Source organism: Anopheles gambiae, chromosome 2 (genome assembly GCF_943734735.2).
Source record: "Anopheles gambiae chromosome 2, idAnoGambNW_F1_1, whole genome shotgun sequence".
Taxonomy (NCBI): Eukaryota; Metazoa; Arthropoda; class Insecta; order Diptera; family Culicidae; genus Anopheles; species Anopheles gambiae.
Window position 1 is genome coordinate 42,018,408 of NC_064601.1, and position 20,514 is coordinate 42,038,921.

Here is a 20,514-nt window from a genome sequence, read left to right on the forward strand (position 1 = left end):
TTCCCCCCTCTAGGACACTGCAAAAAACAAACCATAGCTCTCCTGCTATCAGGGCGCATGCGGGCAATTTTGCACCGGCAAAGGGTGCTGAATGTCTGGTCGGTATCGATTTACCCATCAGTTGCAGCATCACCCACTAAAACTAGCGCCCGAAAGGAACCGTACTAGACTGGGGTGGTCGTGCGGTAGCAGTCACCCTCCAAGAGCAATCGGTTTTGCCGCTTGTTGTGCTGTACTCTGTTGCACGTTTCACGATCGCTGCACAGCGTGAAACGGTTATGTTTTCTTTTGTTATGTTCAAACGATAATAACGCTAAAGTTGTTTGGGCGATTAAGGAAGGCAAAATTCTTCCCTGTTTTTGGGTTTGGTAGCGCCATCGAAAGGGAAGTTCGAACCCCTAGCACCCCAGACGTACGGTACGCACAAACGAATGGGCGTGTCAAAAGCAGATGAATCGTCCACCTTCATCTCCAACGGTGGTCGGATGCAAAAAAAAAACGGGAAATAGACAAACAGCTACAGTGTTTCTTAAGACTTTATTCAGTTTCACTTGTTTAAGAGCACTTTGCACGGTTTGTACCGATAGCGGTGTAGAAGAATCAGGCGAGCTTCAGTATGCTGCTTATGGGGTAGGAAAATAGGAATCATAACTTAAGCCCAGCCGGCGCAGGCAGACCACGCGAATAGGCTGGTAATACTATGGTCGAACGAAACACTTGGCTCCGTTCGGAAAGCGTCTAATATCACAAATTGTTTGTTCACGTTCCCGTTTCACCTAAAGAAGTCGTTGCAACGACACCACCAATAACACTACTAGCAGCAGTGAAGAAGTCAAACTGTGGCCATGTCCCGCACCTCCGCTGCCCAGCTGGCCGAGTTTCGGTTTGAAATCGTAACACGTGGGAAAGTTGGCCGGCGCAGGTAACATTTCCGAGCTGTCGCCAACCTTCAGCACCAGCGACATGCCAATCTCGGCGTGGAACTCGATGTGGCAGTGGAACAACCAGTAGCCTGCAATGTACCGGAGAAGGAAATTTCAGATTAGGAACACTTTCCCCTCACGTCGTTTCATCCCACCTCAACTTACCCGGATTGTTGGCGATGAAGCGAATGATTGTGTAGCCCCCGTCCGGAATGGTGACCGTATCCTTGATCGGCGCCCGCTTGAGCCTTCGGGGCAGCCGACCCTCCTCGTCCATACGGCGTATGTCCTCGATGGTGGTGTTGCGGCTTACCCGATCCATCCCGACGACCCGGAACGCGTGCCCGTGCAGATGGAACGGATGGTTCGCATCGAACGTGAAGCCCTCGTCGATCATCACCATCTCAACCGTGGCATGCAGCGGTATCTGCAGCACGTGGCTGCACTCGCAGAACTCCTGCCGACAGTTACGATCGCGCACGCTCGTTTCATTACAGAACTGGCTCTCGTCCAGCACGTCCTTGCCGGGCAGGAACGGTACCGGTGGCATGCGCATCGAGATGTGGTTCAGCTGTGGCGTGTACAGCCGGTTCGTGTTGTTCACCACCTGCTGGAAGCCGTACAGCGACGGTACGTGAAAGTGAGGATTGTCCTTGCCGTAGAAGTCGTAGTACACGTAGAACTTGTAGTCCGTCTCGTTGCGCAGCAGCAGCAAATCTTCCTGATCGAGCGCACTGGTTTCGGCGATGGTGATGACGTTTTCCGCTCCGGGGCCACGGTTCAGCGAGTTTAGCTGGACGCCTGGTGCTTCATAATCGTACGGTGGCCACGATTCGTACTCGGTGTCGGTCGGTGCGCCCCGGTACCGCAACACGGCAAACTGGTACGCCGAAGTGAACCGCTCGTCACAGTCCATCAGACCGCGGAACCGTATCAGATAGTTGGCGACCGGTTGGTTCGCCTTCACGATAAAGTCGAACCGCTCGCCGGCGTAGCTCACGAACGAGCCCAAATCCTCCAGCGGCTGAATGCCGAACCCGTCCGATGCGATCACCGTGAGGTTGTGGTTCTCGATCGACAGCTCCACCGGGCAGTTGAGAAACTCGGCATTGATCAGCCGGAACCGGTACCGTCGGCCCTTGTCCACGTGGAACACTTTCAGCGGGATGTGTTTCGATTCCGGTACGACGATGGCATTAAAGTTGACGGTACGCGACTGGCGCTTGGTACGGTGGCGCACCTCCTCCGCGCGAAGCACTGTTTTCAGGTTAGTGTTGCTACTTGCCTGCAGCAACTCTGTATCGTCCGGCGTGATAGCGTCCGTAATTGGAACCGTAGTCGTTGGGAGCTCCTCCATCAGCGTGGTACTCTCCGGTTCGATTGCCATAATCGTTTCCGGCTCCAGCGCCGGCTCCTCCGTACTGGTGGTCGTCGTAGTAAGTGGAGTTGTCTTTGCAAACCGCTGGAAGTATTTGCCGCGTCCGTTAATCAGCAAATTCGGCGGTTTATTATCACCTGTCGAGTGATGGTGCGAGGCAAAGAGCGAGACGCCCTGCTCGTGGCCCCAATCCTGCACCGTAATCACGTGCTCGGACAGATCGTGATCGTACAGCAGCTCCTGTATGTCATTGTCCTTGCGAATGATCAGTGCGCCGAACGCACCGTCACCGCGTTGCATGCCCGTGTGCGAGTGCCAGAAGTGCGTCCCCGGATTATCCGCCCGGAACGTGTACCGGAAGGTCGTTCCCGGACTGATCGGACACTGCGACACGTGCGGCACACCGTCCATGTACGGAGTGCGCCGTTGATGCAAACCGTGCCAGTGGATAGTGGTGCTTTCGCCCATCAGATGGTTTTCCACGTCCACCACGATGATGTCGTTCTCGCACACCTCGATCGCCGGACCCGGCATCATGCGGTTAATGACGGCTACGTTCCTGCGCACACCGTCCCCGGTGATGCAGTGCGGTCGTTCGCAGTCGGTCGCATTGTACGGGCAGTTGTAGCACGCCTTACTCAGCGTACGATACCATTCGAGCCGGAAACGGTAGTAGCAAGTTTCCGGCTTGCGGCCCAGCGTGCATGCCCGCTTGCAGGGATGGTTGTCGTAGCTTAGCTCTTCGTAAAAATCGACTCCTTCTTCCGGCTCGGCCGGGGAAGCGGTCGTCAAACCCGGTGCCATCTGCGCCTCGGTGTAATTGCACACCCGGCAGCAATCACGCTCAACGATGTGCTGGTCGGGGCAATTTACCACCGCTGGACACTGCTTGCGGCTCGAGCTGATCGATAGGAAACCATTCTCCTTGACGCAACGGTAGACTAGACACCCGTCAGGACTTGCCCACGACTGTCCCTCGCGGTAGAACTGATCGTTAAACTTGCACTGCGACTGGACGCACTGAGGACAGCAGTGTTGTTCAGAGAGCTGTGCTTCAAAACCCTGCAAATAAACGATATCCGAAGAAAGGGAAGGGTCTTAGTGTCCGAGGGCCCTCAGTGAAAAGCTCAAATGTTTTGCAAAATACCTCAGGACAGGTGGTGTTACACTGTATCCCGATAGAGTTGATGAACGTTTCGTTTGCATCGTTCCGCAAACACTCATAGTTCATGCACGTGGTTTCATTTACCATGTTAAACCACTTCTCGCCTACCGACCGCGTAGTCACCTCTCCGTTGGCGTACACTTCACAAAAGTTATCTGAAATGAAGAGTTTAGCAAAGTGTTAACAGTTAGCTTTGGAATTGATTGATGAAAAACCGCTACCAACCACAACGCTGCAGTGTACAGCACGTGCCAGCAATACTCTTAGGGCGAATGGTACGCTCAGCATCGCAAAACTCGATCAGCGGTGGACAGGCGCTAGTGTCGCAGTACAATCGAAGGATCTCACAGCACGGATCTAGTTCGCGACGGATCCGCTGTCCCGGTTCGAGAGACACCTCCGAAATGTTTGACAATGGTTGGCATTTGCTCGTGTCGCAATCTGTAAAGAAAGGAATGAAAGGAAATTGGTTGGTGATACGGCTTATAATTTACAACATAATTATTGAACTATTCTCTAGCATGCATATGACAACTCACTCTTAAGTCTAATAAAAATCTTTCACTCAACAAACGTTCTCACTCTAGGAGACATTTATTTACTGTCAATCAATTACTTCAAATTCCAAGAGATTTTCAACTCCACTTACTTATCTGCATTTTGTTCTTCGTCCCATAACTCCATTGTAGTTCTTTCATTCTTTTCTCTCTTAAGGTCTTTTATAACAAATTCAAATATCTTAAATTATCTAAATTAACTTAGTAGTTTGTACTTGGAGATATCAACACGAATTTTAAATTGATGAACATCAACTTGAAGGTTTAATGAGCGTCCTACCGGATTGTACCTCTTAAGTAAGAACTAACTACATTTTTTTTTTCAATTCTACTATTTTGGACAGGATCTATTACTAACCAGACTGGAACGAAGTATAATAACAGCAACGTCAAATAACACTAAACATAATTAAACACTGATGATTTTCAAAAGATTCTCCATGATGACTACATGACTTTGCAAAAAAGCCTTCATCCAAATCTTTTTTTAGTAAGTTAATATGCACATTGCGTTTCATTTGAAGGATTGTTTAGTAATCCATAAAATCCGTATCTCTAACTCTTGTCTCCAAAACTAAATTGAAATAAACTTTCTTTCAGCTAAGGAATTCGTAGCCTTACACAACGCATATAACATCCCATACCAGTACCGTGGCATACTCATAAACTGCACGGCTTAATTGTTACCAACCATCAACAATTAGTAATAGGTCCTCATTACATGCACTTAGGTAGAGATGGATCGATTACAGTTGTTGCGGAAATGAAAAGAATCGACTATATGGATAGAGGATCATCTCCAATGTTTGTAGCATCTAGCATGATTCACAAAGGCAAAGTAGAAGTAGCTAGACGATGTAATTGCGATCGTAATTAATTCCGGCGTTATCTATCAGCCCACAATGGTGTTAGATAGGTCAAGACATCAAAGTTAATTAGGAGACTTGTATGTAAATTAGAATTTTACCACAAGACTTTTTTACTAAAAACCAAAACGTTTTTAAAATGCTTGCTAAGTACGTGAGCATTTCATTGCAACGAATCATAGGAAGCATTATGTTTCACAAGATAGAGTCGCTTCTTAACTAAGTATGTATGCTGCTGGAACAGCAAGTGTGAAGCCATTATCTAAACGACGATTACGATAGCACGTTTTTTTTTTTCTCACCTTCCCTGTTTTCGACTACCCAAACGCTGCTAAACCCCACGTGCGGCACCACGGTTATCTCATTGATATTCACCTCCAGCGCCCGTAAACATCCTCCCGTAGCATGTTCCAGTGCGCGCGCATGTCAAGTGCGAAAAATCGCTGATCATTGTCAAGGCATTTTGTTGTCCCACTTGCTAAGCGCGTCGGTTTGAGCGTATACAAAACGCATCTGATGCGATAGCGAATGACCCTCGCAGGGGGGGGAAGATGTCGCTGATGGCACAGCCGATTCATGCCGATTACATGGCAACTTACCCCCCACGCGCACGCATCAGCTGGGTACGTTGAAGGATGTGCTTTGATATTCTGGAAAGATACCGATTGTAATGAAATCGTATCAACACGATGGGCACGAATTGCTCCCCCCCCCCCCCCCCCCCCCCCCGAAAAACCTTCGCATAATGTAACGTGACCATTGTGCAATTGCGTTGATGGAATGGAATGTTCCCAAACAGAATGGTTGGTTCACTTCTTCCGGATAGTGTCGTTGAAATAGCTTTAAAGCTTTTCCTGTGGACTTGGTGGACAAACTTGTTGAGACCAACGACGGCTAACTTACAGCCACAGGGTCACAGAAGTGCAACAGAAACATAACAGAATAATAGAGTTAACAAATTTGGTCGCTCTCCCACCACAAAAACGCCTCTACGGACAAGGGTGTGTGCGATGGATTATTAATACCCACCGCGTAGCCCCTGTCAGGACAGGCGCGATAAACCGTGTGAATGAATTCAAATCCGTTTTAATCATATACATCGCGGCGTAAACCTCCCAACTCACGCCATCAATCAACGAGGGACGAAACAAGGAACACCAGTAGCACCTGTTTGCATCATTCCCTGTTAGCAGAAGGTGGCAACGTGCGACACTCATCGCACCATCCCATTACGGTAATTAAGCAGTAGTAATGGGTCCGGCCGTAATTATACCGTAACACTAGCGGCATTGATTACAAAGTAGCTCACGAACACGCTGGACAAGATGTTCGTGGGAGTGTGGCACAGATTAAATTAAAAAGCAGGAATGCAAAAATTAGCTTCTTCTTAAAAATAGACTATTTTATGACAATTCTTAAAAGCAACCAACTTGTACCACACACACAATCCGTTATCGCGAGATCGAGATAGATCGAACAAAAAAATGACCATTTATAATTCCATTCAGCCAGGCATTAAGTTCCACTCTCAAATCAATTATCTTCTATCTTTTTTTCGCAAGATAGCTCCTTTAATGCATACACGATTGATGAGGTTTGATAACAGGGCAAAGGCTTATGTGCACTAGAATTGACACAGGCACGTATAATCACTCGCTCGCCGTGCATCGTTCCGATGGGGTTGGAGCGTTCCAAGCTCGTAACCAAGAAACAAAGCAAACCCTCGAAGCAAGGGCGATCGCAGCACCATTTACTCACTAACGGCGATTGAATTGGCAAACGATCTACCGCATATGTTACATAAGTTCACACGATCAAGTCCTCCACTTTGCCGCTTCTATCGCAACCAGCCGATCGGGAGGTTGCGTGTGAATGTGGATCCAAACAGCCGGACGGTCCGTTCGCACCTGCACGCGTACGTCGAGCGGTACGTGAGCGGTCTCAAGACGACGCCAAGCACCAGTAGGCCCCTTGACCTTGACCGTGGGTCGTCACCGGAGACGCGACCGGAGATGCCATCCAACTGGCAGAGGCTGCGTTCTGAGCAGAACCTGTGGCCTTCCAATTATCTGATGGTTGAATTGTGCCGCTAATGAGCCCTTCCTTTCGAGCACTATTATGCGCGGGAATTCATTCATCAATCATAAAACTGATTTTACGACTGCTCAGCGCACGAGATGGAGCGGGTGCCTGCTGGCAAAACAAAAAAAAACACACAATAACAAATCACCTTCCCAGTAGGATTAAACCATTCCGCCAAACTCGCACGCGGCTAGATCCGGCAGGCAGTGGGTCCGTGTCCGAATCGAATAAAGCCAGGCTGCGACGGTGACTATTCGCGTTCGCTCGAGGAAATCTAGCGTTCGTGGTATTTAATTATCCGTCGCATACATTAACGCGAGACACACACAAACACACATCCAGCTCCGGTATCACCGGAGCAGTTCTAAAAAGCGAAACTAGTTTGGTATGCGGTTCCGGTAGATTGTTTCAAGCCCGGCAAAGGTGTATCATTTGCGAAATTAAAAACCCTCTGCCACAATGTAGCCATCCAGCGCGCTACAAGCTTCACCACCCATCAGAACCTCGAACACCCGAAAGTGAAAGGACATCGGTGTGCCGCTGGATGGAGAACCGGCAATACAATCAACCAGAAGGAAGTCCGTGCGTGCATACGGAAAGCGTAAGAACTCTGTCGTTGCCAAACGCACCTCGAGTTCGTGTCGTGTGAGCATTAGCTTCGCTGGTTAAAGTATCTACCAGGGGAAACCAAACTGTGTGTTCGATGCCCAGCCTGCAATTGAGTTCGTATCGATCGTAGTTCGCAACTTCTATGCCCAAATTAATTACTCCTCCTCTACCCCTTTCATTCATTATTCTCCCACCCTTCCACACATGACGGTGCCTTCCACGAACGCTTCCCGATCGCAATCAACCGTCACCCTACATACGCAGTCCGGCAATCCGGCGGCGTGAATCATAAAGAAGGGTTTCACACACTGCCTCACGCGATCAACGGTCTGTGACGGAGCGGCCCATGTCACGCGTCGGAATGTCCAGAACGTGGAGATCGCTACCGTTCAACATGCGCGCTTGTACACGCGGCAACTGCAATGAAACTGAGACCCCGTTCTATGCGTCTTGTGGATGACGTAAAGTGCCGTTTTGAGCCAGGTGCGTTAGCTAGAAATGGCAACCAGGCGACCAACCTGGAATCCGTTGTCCCAAAGCCGCTACCATCGTCCAGATGTAACTGGTTTTGTGGCAGATGTTGAGAAACGTCAAACCAACGTACAGCTAAACATTGAAACTTTGCCGTTTACTAATGGGTGACCTGAAAATCGTTTAAGGTTTGTCTAATTATCTCCGACACGCTAATACGCTGCGGGCACGGGGAAGTATAAGATAATGTCGATTATTCATCCACTCTAATAGATTACAAATCAGTCGTCGGTGATGACTTGCATACCGTCGCATCTGTTCGTAGGATTCCCTTTTTGTGGGGATTAAAATCCCTCTCGCCAAAAAATCACAGAAAGATACCAAAATCACACTGTTTTTTTCGATTATTCCGATCGTGCTGTTATTTTTTTTTTTTTTTTTGTTATGGCACACCTCTGCCACAATCTTCCAGACAAACAAGAAACCAGTTTCCATTGCAGCGGTACCACATGAAAGATGATCTTCCGGGATGGGTTTGGTACGGCCAAAAGCAGCAGGTAAACCCCGCTCCACCGCAAAAGAACGCTTCCAAAAGAGGCTCCGCTATGACGCGATCATTTGTTTACCATGAGTGTGCATTGAAGGCAGGTGAAAACCAAGTTGGGACAGTACGTACAAGAAGTGCAGGAAGGACCTGATACAGCATCTCGTATAATAGCTCGAGCCCCAGCAACAGTGAACTTACCCGTGATGACGCTTTGCGAGTGACCGATTGGAACCATCAGCGACAGGATAGGCAAGATGGTGGCAGTTACTAAGGCCAAGGCTGGCAGCCGATGCCGACCGGCTGTTAATGTGCTATTTCGAACAGCCATAGTTCCGTTAGCGGGCAGATGCTGTTATCTTTACGGGGTAGTTGACTCCTCTTTGATGTGTTATCCACCGCTTTATAAACGAGGATGCATCATCTGCAGTCGCTTCTGTCTTTAAAACCAAATGTCAGTGAGCTCAGGTCAACACCGCCCTGCGAAAGAAGAGAAGTACCAATAAAATACAAACAGTTAAACTTATGCAAAAACAAAACATAACAAAACAAACAAAACATGCAACATCGATTAGCGAGTGTAATGATGAAACACGGTGCAAAACTTTCATCTTACACCGTCGTGCAGCTTCACGTGCGAAATGGCTACCAGCTGCAAGGCGTGATATCTGCTAATCAGATGAAGAAATCAATGTTCCTCGTATTTGCATAAACTCGCGTACCACGCAATGCGCTAAAAAAAAACAACTAAACACCATCAATAATGACGATCACACGGGTATTATCACGATCGAGTGGCCAGCAGGGTTTGCAGCGTGGAGAACAGTTTTACTTTCGCCCCGGGTTAGCGAAGGTGAACAATCATAACGGAATCTCATGTTCACCGCGCCCTCGATGCTGCGGAACGATTCTGCTTACTCATTTGCCTCTTTGCCCGGCTGGGATGAGATCCGCAGGCACGTGAGCATAGCTGATAGCGAGGGAGGGTTATTGTTTGCCGTAGCCATGCAGCATGGAGCACACAATCTGTGATAAGCGAAGATCGTAGTGACAGACAACAAGACTCGGAGGAAGCAAGATAAAACTAGCAGACGACAGACGTCACTTTCTAGTAGCATCATAAACATAACGATGGTAGGGTAAGCTTTGCGGCACCAACATTTAGCATCTCGATTGCTGTGAGATAAGAAGGCCCGATAAGTTTGCTTGATTTGTCTATGAACAATCGAGAAGTTGTGAAATCATAGAATAAGTTGTTAAAAAATGAGTTCTCTTCTAACATTGTTGAACGTCTACATAGCTCGTTTCTTCTCAGTTTGCTACCTATCCCATCAAGCATATAATCTATCATCCATCTTTCTATCGCAAATCTATTTTACACCGTTTGGTGTCAGCATCCACATTAAGCCGGCATGCTGTTTGACACACAATTACCTGCAAGATTGCATAACGGTGAGGCACAACCGAGGTGCAGCCTTCCACACGGGTACTTGACCTAGTGGCTACGATACACTTCACCGTGGTAGGGTAAATGTAGCGACCGATAGGGCCAAAGCGTGAAGCGTGAGGTTGAGATGCTTTGAAGATTGGAATGGAACCAAATGTTTCATCCGTTCGAAACGGCTACAGCACTGATCACTGAAGGTAGCTTCTGGTTGCTGGCAACTTATCAGCTTAATATCACACTACTGAAAGGAAAAACCTGCTTCAATGCATAATTTTAAATAAAACGAATGCGAGCGAAGTAATTGAGTTACCACTTAACTGTGGGTATGTGTGCTTCGTTTTTTTCTGTTTGTTCACGGATGAACACAAACTATGAACCTTGAGGTATTTAATGATCATATTTACCATTAACCACTTTATGCCGCCAAGCAGTTATCATTGAAATTCACTCAAATGCAGCCACTATACCGTGGCTGGATAGTGGTGGATGGTTGTTGTTAAGCTTCTGTACCCGGTTTGTTACACAAAAGCATAGTTTCGGTACTGTGTGCTGCGCAACAACAAACGACCTTCCCGTTCCCCCCAGAAGAAGAAAAAAACCCGAAACATGCATATATAGGTCCACTATCAACCTTCACCAAAGGATGGATAGAAGACCTGGGTGATAGACTCTAGCCCTCACTCTCACTTTAGGCGGCAACAGCCAAAATGGATCACTGTTTCGAAAACAGCTCTGGCTAGTTCTCCCCACACTTCAATGTGCTTCTTTTATTGATTTGGAACCGATTTGATGGTCGGCTGGAGCTGAGGCTGCAGAAAGGCGTCAGTTGAAAGCAGGCGCATAATGAAGAAAACATTCTTCTTTGTGTCTCGAAATCTAGTTTGATCTGGACAGTGTTTTTTTTTAGGTTTGAGGTATTATTGTTTTTCGCCGTATTGTTTTTTGAGGTATTATTGTTTTTCGCCGATCACGCCGATCGCCGATCGATAGATCATTTAAAATTGACATTGATTTTTGAATTCATTTTTAGACGATGAGGAGAGACCAATGAATGTTCACCATTCGGCCTAAAGTCCTAATAATTTTACCTAAACAACAACATAGATGTTGATCGACATTCTTCTTCTTCTTCTTCATCTTCTTTGGCATAACACAACCGTTGTCGGTCAAGGCTTGCCTGTGCCACTAGTGGGCTAGGCTTCCAGTGTATTCTTGTTTACCCATAGCAGGATGATCGATATTGGTCAAAATTTGGGCCCAAACGATGCATTTCGATCGGCCAACCAGAAACCAGAAATAGAACTCAATCAACACAAGCATAAAAGTGTTCCTTACTGCCGCATTAACCCTCCCACCGGTCACGGAAGTAACGTAACGCACAACTTTGCCGCGATTCACCAAATTTGCAACCACTTCCGTCCTGTTCGGTTGCGGAATTGCTCTATGTTTTTATTAAACGATTAAATATACGCCGTACCGATGCCGTCGTTGTCGCTGCTTCTACTTGATAGGTTTGTTCGACTGAGCTTTAGCAGCCGTTTGTTACGGTTTTGTGGTTACGGGGTAGTGGGAGTTGGCATGGTATAAGATTCAAGATTTGCGATCGATTCAGACGACGACCGTCGTTCGGGACAATCATACGGTTATCAGAAGCGGCGATGGATGATGCATATTTATGAAGAAACGCGAATAGTTTGCAAACTTCCTTGTTGGTTGTTTACGAGAAACGAAAAATAGGTTAGGGCAGAAAGAAACGAAAAATAGGGCTCATAGGCAAATAGCACAAAAGAAGTGAAAAATAGACCAAAACAACATCAATTTATAACCGTTTAATTTAAATGTGCGAAATCTGGTGAGCTTTTGGTTAATATTTAGAGCATTTAAATGTTTAATAGATTAGATCAAATTTAACAAATGCACCAAAAAAATATTTTAAACGCGCTAGATAGTAAAGTTTGTTTAAACTAATTGCACCTCATCCCATACACATTCAAAGATATTCAAAGTGTAACAATCTTTAAACCCTTTCTCACGTTGTTAAAATACAATCCCACTCTAGAAACTACTCAATCGTCGAAGCACATTTCGTGACACTTACAGGCAAAATCACTGATCAATCGTTATCAACCGCTAGGCTGCGACGCGTGTTGGAAACAGCTCCTGTACTGGCTTCCGCACGTTTTGAACAACTTTGCTGCTTGACAGCCAACCACACTCCCCAACTAGCCACCGACAACGGTAACTTGTCACTACTTATCAACCCACACCGAACTACCGCGTGATGCAGAACAAATAGATTTAAATTTAACGATACTACTCCACGTTATCACGAGATGGCTTTTATCTGGCAGACCGTGCACACTCCTGGCGGCATATCACTAACGCAAGATGATGTTTCAACGCGTCTTTCCTTTCGGCAACGTTTGCCGCATTTGTACTTTTATTTTCACAAATCAATTGATGACTGGCCCTTCAAATGGGTGTACTTGTTCACGTTTAAAACTGACAAAGGGCACATTTGAATTGGCACCAAATCACTAGCTCACTTTCCTCAATGTCGTCTCCTAGACTCGACCATTACAGGAGGACTACGACGTACCGCAGGCAACGAGAAGGCTAACGGACGCGCACGGCAGCTTTTCTGCGCTGGACGGCAGACAAACGTACGCGATCGACTGAACGTGCGATCGGTGGGCCCGAACGCTTTTAAACCGCCTTTGCCACAGCGTTGCCGCCTTGGCTCGTCTGACGTCACGAGTAACGATGCGCGGGCCAAACCGCACGCACGCTCATATCTCGGCTTCGGTCGAGCAAGCTTCGCTACTTCGGGCGGGTGCAAGGAACGCGCGAAAGCTCGATTAAAAGGGGCCCGTGGCGATCTGGGTTCTTTTCGGTGGGATTCCCCACGGCATCAAAACATGCGCGTCCAGGACGATCCTTTCCCGGCTGGGGGAGCGTTTGATATTAGATTCTTGATTGGGATGGGGATTACTCATGCTTCAATTAAAGAATTGTTCTTGGTGTATGGTGAAGTAAATTGAAGGGAATTTTACAAGAATGTGGGGATTTACGGGGGAGGGGGGGGGGGGGTTTAAGAAGGTAATTTTGGTTTTAGAATGTTGTTTGATTTTTTTCAATTGTCGTCCAGGCCCCAGACCAGACACCTGTAGCTCGAATGAAAAGCAAATCTAAATAACTTCTCGAAAAACCAATCAAATGTGTATCACAATGTTTATCAGTTTTGAACGTTTTATACCCATTCACACTGTAATAATTATTAATTAACACTCATAGACCCCCAATGCGTCGAATATTTGCAAATTGCTATTCAGTTTTAACACAGTTTTTTAATTTTTCGCATGTTCTCATAGACCCAAACAAAATAATTTGAATTCATACTACAATAGTTAGTTTATAAGATCAGTGATAAGGCCAACGATGGCTAATTACTTAACAAATACAAATAAACAAATAAACAATCTTTAACACACGATATTATTAGGATCTAAAACTTTTACTGCCATTTTATTATCTTTTCCATATTTTATTGTTAATCAGTATGTTTCATTACCGATTGTTTCCTCAATTCTCTTCTTTTATTTAGATTTGATTATCTTTTTCCATTTCTGATTGTTCATCACTAAGTTTCATTTCTATTTTTTTTTCAATTCTCTTTTTTACAGTAAGAATCTTTATAATCAGTTGGTCATTCATATTCGTTCATGCAAATGTTAAATAAGAGTCTGATAATTCTACTATGATATTAAAATTTGTAATTCAAGCTAAAATGTTTTAAGCGGCAAATAATCAATGGTATCAACGGTGCGGTGTATATTTAGTCCGTTAACGCGTTCTGCTCGACGGCCGTCCCTAGGGCCTTCCAATTAACTTTCCTGTATGTCGGTGTCGGTCCCTGGGGCCAGCCATTTGTCTTTTGTCGTACTCTACCTACATGAATAACAGCGGTGCGCAGGTAAAAGAGTGGAGTTCAACCATTGATTGCAGTTGACAAAAATCTTATCAAACACGTAACAGTATTGATGAACAAAGTACAGTGAACCCTCTCTTATTTGACACCTCTCCAATTTGAAAAACCTCTCTTATTTGAACATTTTGCACAGTCCCTTGATTTCCAGTACATTTTTGTTCCTTTAATTTGGAAAACCTCTGAAATCTGTGTCCCTCTTATTTGTGTATGGTGTTGCCATGGTTATTGAAAGATGTGTGCTCAAATTGGCGATTCTGTTCGCAGTTTCCTATAGCAACAGTTAAGGCTGCATACTAAATGTTCTGTCTCTTTCTTGTTTGGATGGACCTTTCATTCACTTTTCACCTCTGTAATTTGAAAACCCCTCTTATTCGACAGTCCCATCGCCTCTCAAATAAGAGAGGATTCACTGTACATCTAAAATTATAGCAAAAACAATCACAATTTTGCTACATGCATTATTGGTTCAAAATCAACTGCTTGCGTTGTAGTTGCCGGAACGGAAGGAGGAACGGAAAGTTGATGAAAATTAGTGCCAGGCTGAACGTGTCAAAAAAAACTTACATCCATTCCGCTCCCGAACGTTTCTCTATCAGCTAGTCTTGACAAAACAATGTTATAGAATAAATTTCATAAATCAATTAGTTTTCAATTCTCTTTAGGTGGAATTTTAACAGTATTTTTATGTTAAATGTTGATTTTTTATTCCGTAAAGTTCACTGTAGCTGCTCTAGTCATCCAATCGGAACTTGAATAAGTTTAAACTATTGATAGCTTGAATGGCTTGAATGCTGAATGTATAATTTAATACCGATCCTGGAAACTCTTTACACACCTTTACTATAAACCTGATATCCTATCTTAATTGCTTTATCCATCAGAGAACAGGAGGACCTTTTAACAGAAGATTAAATTAAGTAAATTCAACGTGATATTCGGAAGCGTCTGTTGTACCAATTTGTGTTGAATATTATTGTACCAAAAAAGAATATTAAATTCTAATTAAATTAGCTAAATTAATCGAAACATGTATTGCATAAGATGCAATGCAATGAAAGAAATCGCTCTTTCAACCGGTTGTTTATCCCGTTTGTTCTCCGTGTTTCCCGCTTAAATTTAAACAAATACATCAAAAACATATGTGCCAATTTGCTTCTGAAAGTTCGTTCGTTCAACAGCGATAACAGTCATTGTCGATGGCACCAATGCATCTGCAAAACATTTTAGATTGCACGATCAATATTTAAAGGTTTGGATGGCCGCGATGTTGATCGAAGACAATATTGACTAAACTATAGCACTCGTGGCGCACTGCAAAGATAAATTCAAACAGCAACCGCAACACAACGCTAAGCTATTGATCAATGAAGGAAAGACAAAAGAAAGAAGAAAGAAAAATAAAAAATAGATATGTATGCTTTAAAAGCGACAATTCCTTCTTCTCAGCATTGGAGAAATCATCGTTCCGTCCGCTTTAATACGACGCTCATGGGATGCGGGCCTCGACGAGTACCGTCGCTAAATGCTTTCCACCGTATGCCGGCGGCCATTGCATTTGGTCCTTTTATGTTTTCCCCGACTTTTCCAGCAATGGGAGGAGTAACGCACGAAAGGATGCACATGCGCAAACAAAAGGGTCGCGTCCCTTCGCGCTACACGGCTGCGGCACCCGGAACAGCATCCCTAAAATCCTATATAAGAACCGGGCAGATCCAGCACATCCTTTGTAGTTGCTGGTTTGCCATTCATAGAGCTAGTGTTGGTCAGTTTAACCTGCAGCGAGTGCAAAAATCTGTGAAATTCAATAAGAATTCCCAAAGCGATGGATAAAATTTGCCGCTCACAGTTACCGGATTCATCGTCTTCGCCGCCACTGAGGTTATCATCGATATTGCTGTGATCCGTTTAGTTGTTTTCTCAAAAAATATATCCCCAAAACTCCTCCCGTCGGTTTGTGATATTGTGTGGACTGTAAATGAGATTTTTCTTGATGATTTTTTAAACTAAAAAGTCTCACAAAATCCGTGTACACGTGATACCCTTCCTGTGTGTCGATCCTGCATTTGGTGGTTCTGTGTTTGTTGTGCTGTGGATTTTGAGCGTTCTGTTTGTGCTTAAACTTGGTCCAAATCGATTTTCTATTCCTACCACTGCTGCCGAAAATGGATGTGCTTATGTACAACGCCCCAAACGCATCGTACAGTGGCATCGGGTTTCACAGCTTCGACGACGAGCTGATGGCCGATCTGCCATCGTGCGTCTATGCACAGCACCATCAGCTAAACGCCGCCCCCGGGAATGGGGGTGCGGGCAGTAGCAGCGCGGGACACAGTGCCGGACACAGCGGCCACACTGGCAATGCGCCCCCCAACTTGAGGCTGAACCCGACCAGCATACGGCAGATGCAGCATCAGTATCTTCATCATACAGGTAAGAACGGTAGCAATCGTGACCCTCCGTGACCCTCTTGGCCGTGGCCTTCGGGAAAGGTTACTTTAGATAGCCATTTATGCAATGTTCTGCACAATTTTCTAACCATGTTTTAACCACGTGCTGCTTATCGGGGAAGGCTGCAGCAATATGGTTCACATCCTCACCGATTCCGAGCCGATATCTGTCGTTCTTCCGCATTGCTCAAGAAACTTTAAAATGCGTTACAGAACCCACTTATCATGCTGTGCACTGGATCGAAACGCTATCGTACAGAGTCACGCAGCTGGAAAACTAATTTTATTGGCTAATTTTGTTTTGCATTCACCTTGAAGTGCACACAGACACACACGCACACACTCATGCTCTTCAAGCGATGGGCAGCTTGAACTTTTAATGCAACGTGAAGATAGTCATTAAAATCACCACCAATGCGAGTGAGACGTTAATGGCAGCATCGGTACCAGATCCGAGCCGGAAGAAACCTTCAGCTGGTTTAATCATTCCTGTTATCCTGTTTCAGTGTGTGCGAATTTAAATATGCTTCCACAAAAAAATGTTACATTTTTGCTACATTTTTCCCTGCAGAATGTTTGGACTCGTCCACCCCACCCAGCCCGTCCCTGTCGACGACGATGGGAACCCACCCGTACAATCCGCCACCGTACAACAAAATGCAACGCCAGCAGACGAACGTCCGCGAGCGCAAACGGATGATGCGTTCCGCCCCGAATGGGTAAGTAACAAGGCTCTCCCATCCCCCACCCAGGCGAATGTGTTCCACCGTCCGCTAATGTTTAGCTCCACCATTAACAGCAGCATTAATTCGGCGTTCGATGAGCTGCGCGTGCACGTGCCAACGTTTCCGTACGAGAAGCGGCTCAGCAAGATCGACACGCTGCGGCTAGCGATCGCGTACATTGCACTGCTGCGCGAGGTGCTCGAGGCGGACTACGATCCGCTCACGTACGTGGAAAAGTGTCTGCGCGGGGAAATAAAGGCCGACCGGGCACACTGGAACACGAGCGGTAAGTAGTCCAGGGGGAGTTTGCCTTTTTTGCAGTGCAATTGCATGCTTAAATGTCTATTTTACGTTACAGATTTAACGGCACGACTGTCCTGGATCAATTGGGAAAACTTGGGCGTACATCCGGGCAGACGTACCATCCTGACGTCGCTGGCACTCGGATCGTCGGAGAGTATGGGTGCGTGTGGACCGCCGCCACATTTGATCTAGATTGCAACCGCCGCACTCCTTTCACGCGGCATCATTTTAAAGTCTTCCGTTTTGTTTATTCTTTAAATAAAATACTAAAACTGCATCTAATAACTATTTATCAGCACTAGGCTTACACCTCCCTATTCAAATAGGAATCAGCTAGTTCTCTGTCGTACCCCATTTTAAATGAGAATAAAAATGAAAAACGCACTCTCGTCGCCTATTATTGCTTAAAACAATTCAAAAATAATGTATTTTTTCGTTCCGGTTCCATTTAATGGCACAAATGTTTGACAATCTTCCCTAAATATAAAGCATACAAAAGAAAATAATATCCAATCACATTACCGCACGCTAGTTGTACCTTCCGGGGCCACTAGCGCTTCCGCTGCCACCGCTTTCGCTGCTCGTATGGCGCAACCGATGGATTGGCTGGCGGCTCTGGATGCGCTTCCGCTTTGCGACCGGACTGTGCTGCTGTACCTTTGCGACCGCACACGGACCATCATTCGTTAGGGCAGGAGCGTACGGCCGCGCGTAGGTTGACGCTACGCGACGCCTCTTTTTGCCGTTCGATTCGTGCGCGATACGATACTCGTCCGAGCCGGAGGAAGACGTGCGCGAAATTCCACCGTCCGACCGGGTGGTGTACCGGTTTTTAAGATAGTCCGCAAACGATGCGGCTCGGTGTAGGATTCCACCACCGCCAGCCACCGCGCCAGTGGTGGCTCTTGGCGCATCCATCGAGTGTTCCTCCTGCGTGACGTCGCTGCGCGATGCCAAGCGAATGACGTTGGAAACGATCGACCAGAGTTTTCCACCACCGCTGCGAGTAGCATTCATTCTATCCAGCTTTCCTACTTTGCTCTCGTGTGACGTACTGTCGGTGAATGCGTCACAGTCGCTTTTGCCCTGCCTTATGTTTGGTCGCCCTTTGACCGGATAAAACACATCATCCGTGCCGGAATCGTTTTCCGCATCCTCCACCGATGCATCGTACGCCTTGAACGTGTCGCCGAGCCTAGGAGCGGCCGAACAGCTGTAACTACGGCCAGGTATACCCCCTCCGCACGGCGTTCCCCAGACGTCTTCCAGCGTGTCGTTCTGGGCACTGTTGCTCTGTTGCTCCCCTTTCAGCTGCAGTTCCTGCAGCGCTTGGAATGAGCTCACCTTCTTCAGTGCCGTTCCGCCGCCGCCCGGTTTCGGTGTCACCGGATAGCTTTCTGCCGAGTGTAGCTTCCGCAGACTGTCTACCCCGCTCGGCACTCCTAACGCGCTACTCCCTTGCAGTGATTCCATATCGCGATGCGTTTCGTAATACTCTGAACCGTCCGTCGTGTTCCCATTCGGTATGGCATTGGCCTGTGCTAGCTGTACCGACTCTGGAGCCGGATCACCTGGCCGTACCATACGTTGTGCTTGGGTGGATTGAGCCGAAGTTGCGGAGCCGCCGCCGCCACGCCCACTACCGAGGCGCTTAAGTGTCGGTGTGGTACGCAGATCCAGCGGATCTTTCGTCGGTGACGCCAGCATACTGTTCATGCCGCTGCTCATCGTAGAGTTGAAGCTCATCTTACGCTGCGTGCCCGGCTGCAGCATCTTCGAGTACACACCGCCCACACCAGCCGTATGCTGGGCGATGGCACGCTGGATGCTTTTGGACATTACCTGCCGCAGCGGCGTGGCGACCGCCTTCGACCGGTTGCGTATGATTGCCCGCACCTTGTCCAGCTCGTTCGGCACCGGGGGCGACGCGCCAAGATCTTCCGCCCGGCTGTCCGTGTCACTGCCGCTGCTGCAGTGTATGCTCGACATCTGCCCCATCGTCGCGGAGTACGACTCGTTCGGTTGCTTCGGCCCCGTCGGCATCAGCTGCCACTGGTACATGGGCGTTGAGGTGGTGCGCACTAGCTTGCGCGGCCCGGACCCCCCATCCACGCGCAGCAACCCGGATGCGTTCACCTCCGACGTGTTGTTCGTCATCGAGAGCATGCTTTCGAAGCTTTGACGGCTCTTGCGCTTCCAGCGCAGATTAATCTTTGTCAGCGGCGTCAGCAGCGCTTCGTCCACTTCGTCTATCTTGTTGTCCACCTCGCCGAACGGTTGAAAATCGCCCGGCACGAGACTGCTCTTTCTCCGTTCACGGGACGGCATCGCCCGATCGTCTGCAGGTTGCTCAACCGCAATGTTTTCCTTATTGTCTGCTTCAATGGTGGGCAGCGCATGTTGGCCGATCTTGCCGCTGCTTTCGAGATAGCATTCACCTTCCTTTCCCGCGTCACTCGAGCAGAGCGTGAAGCATTTGTTAATCTGCTGAAAGTCGGCTAATGAATAGAAAACCTTTCGCACACGTTTTGTGGTTAGTTTTGTTGCTAAGATCAAATGGGAATCTAATTAAATACTTTTTACCTTCCTACATCGGTTGCATTCCAGCGGCAGATGTTCCTTCAGTATGTGTACGATGAGCAAATTGTTTGGCGTGATTTTAGTGTCCTTCCGCAACGGGAATGGTCTGTCGTTGCAGATGTAGCAAATTTTGCGTAACATGGCGTCTTCCTGATGGCTTCCATCTTCATGCTTTTGCCGGCACTTGGCACAGCAGAACACCTGCAGGCAGGTTCTACACTGCACCTGATAACGATCATATTGTTGAATAATAGTGTAAACTGACACGCATCTCACCTACTTACCTCCTTAGGTATAATCATCCTGTAGTTCACTGTTTTCTCTACTTCACTACATGCACTTTCGACTCGCTAGCGATGATGGCCGTACGCTTCCAAAAAGGATGATGGTTGTCCTAGAAGATCAACACCACTACTGTTACCCGACCGC

At 47.0% G+C, this 20,514-nt stretch overlaps 3 protein-coding genes across 5 annotated transcripts; 1 reads left to right on the forward strand and 2 right to left on the reverse strand.

Moving 5' to 3' along the window:
* Positions 1 to 518: 518 nt before the first annotated feature.
* LOC1271472 (uncharacterized) lies at positions 519 to 12,738 on the reverse strand. The gene is made up of 6 exons (XM_310270.6): positions 12,141 to 12,738; positions 8,797 to 9,075; positions 3,692 to 3,907; positions 3,449 to 3,621; positions 1,089 to 3,363; positions 519 to 1,012 (listed from the first exon to the last, which is right to left on the reverse strand). Exons 2-6 carry the CDS (start codon positions 8,924 to 8,926, stop codon positions 777 to 779), a joined length of 3,030 nt encoding a protein of 1,009 aa, XP_310270.3. The 5' UTR covers positions 8,927 to 9,075; positions 12,141 to 12,738; the 3' UTR covers positions 519 to 776.
* Positions 12,739 to 15,739: 3,001 nt separating this feature from the next.
* LOC1271473 (pancreas transcription factor 1 subunit alpha) lies at positions 15,740 to 17,889 on the forward strand. Of its 3 annotated transcripts, none has more exons than XM_061652656.1 (5): positions 15,740 to 15,908; positions 16,234 to 16,460; positions 17,049 to 17,196; positions 17,262 to 17,488; positions 17,561 to 17,889. In XM_061652656.1, the coding sequence occupies exons 1-5, from the start codon at positions 15,853 to 15,855 to the stop codon at positions 17,695 to 17,697; spliced, it is 795 nt and encodes a 264-aa protein (XP_061508640.1). In that variant the 5' UTR covers positions 15,740 to 15,852; the 3' UTR covers positions 17,698 to 17,889. The 3 variants fall into 3 exon arrangements, with proteins under 3 accessions (XP_061508640.1, XP_310271.8, XP_061508641.1); XM_310271.8 differs by having other exon boundaries at positions 17,277 to 17,488; XM_061652657.1 differs by having other exon boundaries at positions 17,280 to 17,488.
* Positions 17,890 to 17,902: 13 nt separating this feature from the next.
* On the reverse strand, positions 17,903 to 20,510 carry LOC5667688 (mitosis initiation protein fs(1)Ya). Its single transcript, XM_061652655.1, has 3 exons — positions 20,370 to 20,510; positions 20,089 to 20,310; positions 17,903 to 20,019 (listed from the first exon to the last, which is right to left on the reverse strand). Exons 1-3 carry the CDS (start codon positions 20,385 to 20,387, stop codon positions 18,034 to 18,036), a joined length of 2,226 nt encoding a protein of 741 aa, XP_061508639.1. The 5' UTR covers positions 20,388 to 20,510; the 3' UTR covers positions 17,903 to 18,033.
* Positions 20,511 to 20,514: the final 4 nt, after the last annotated feature.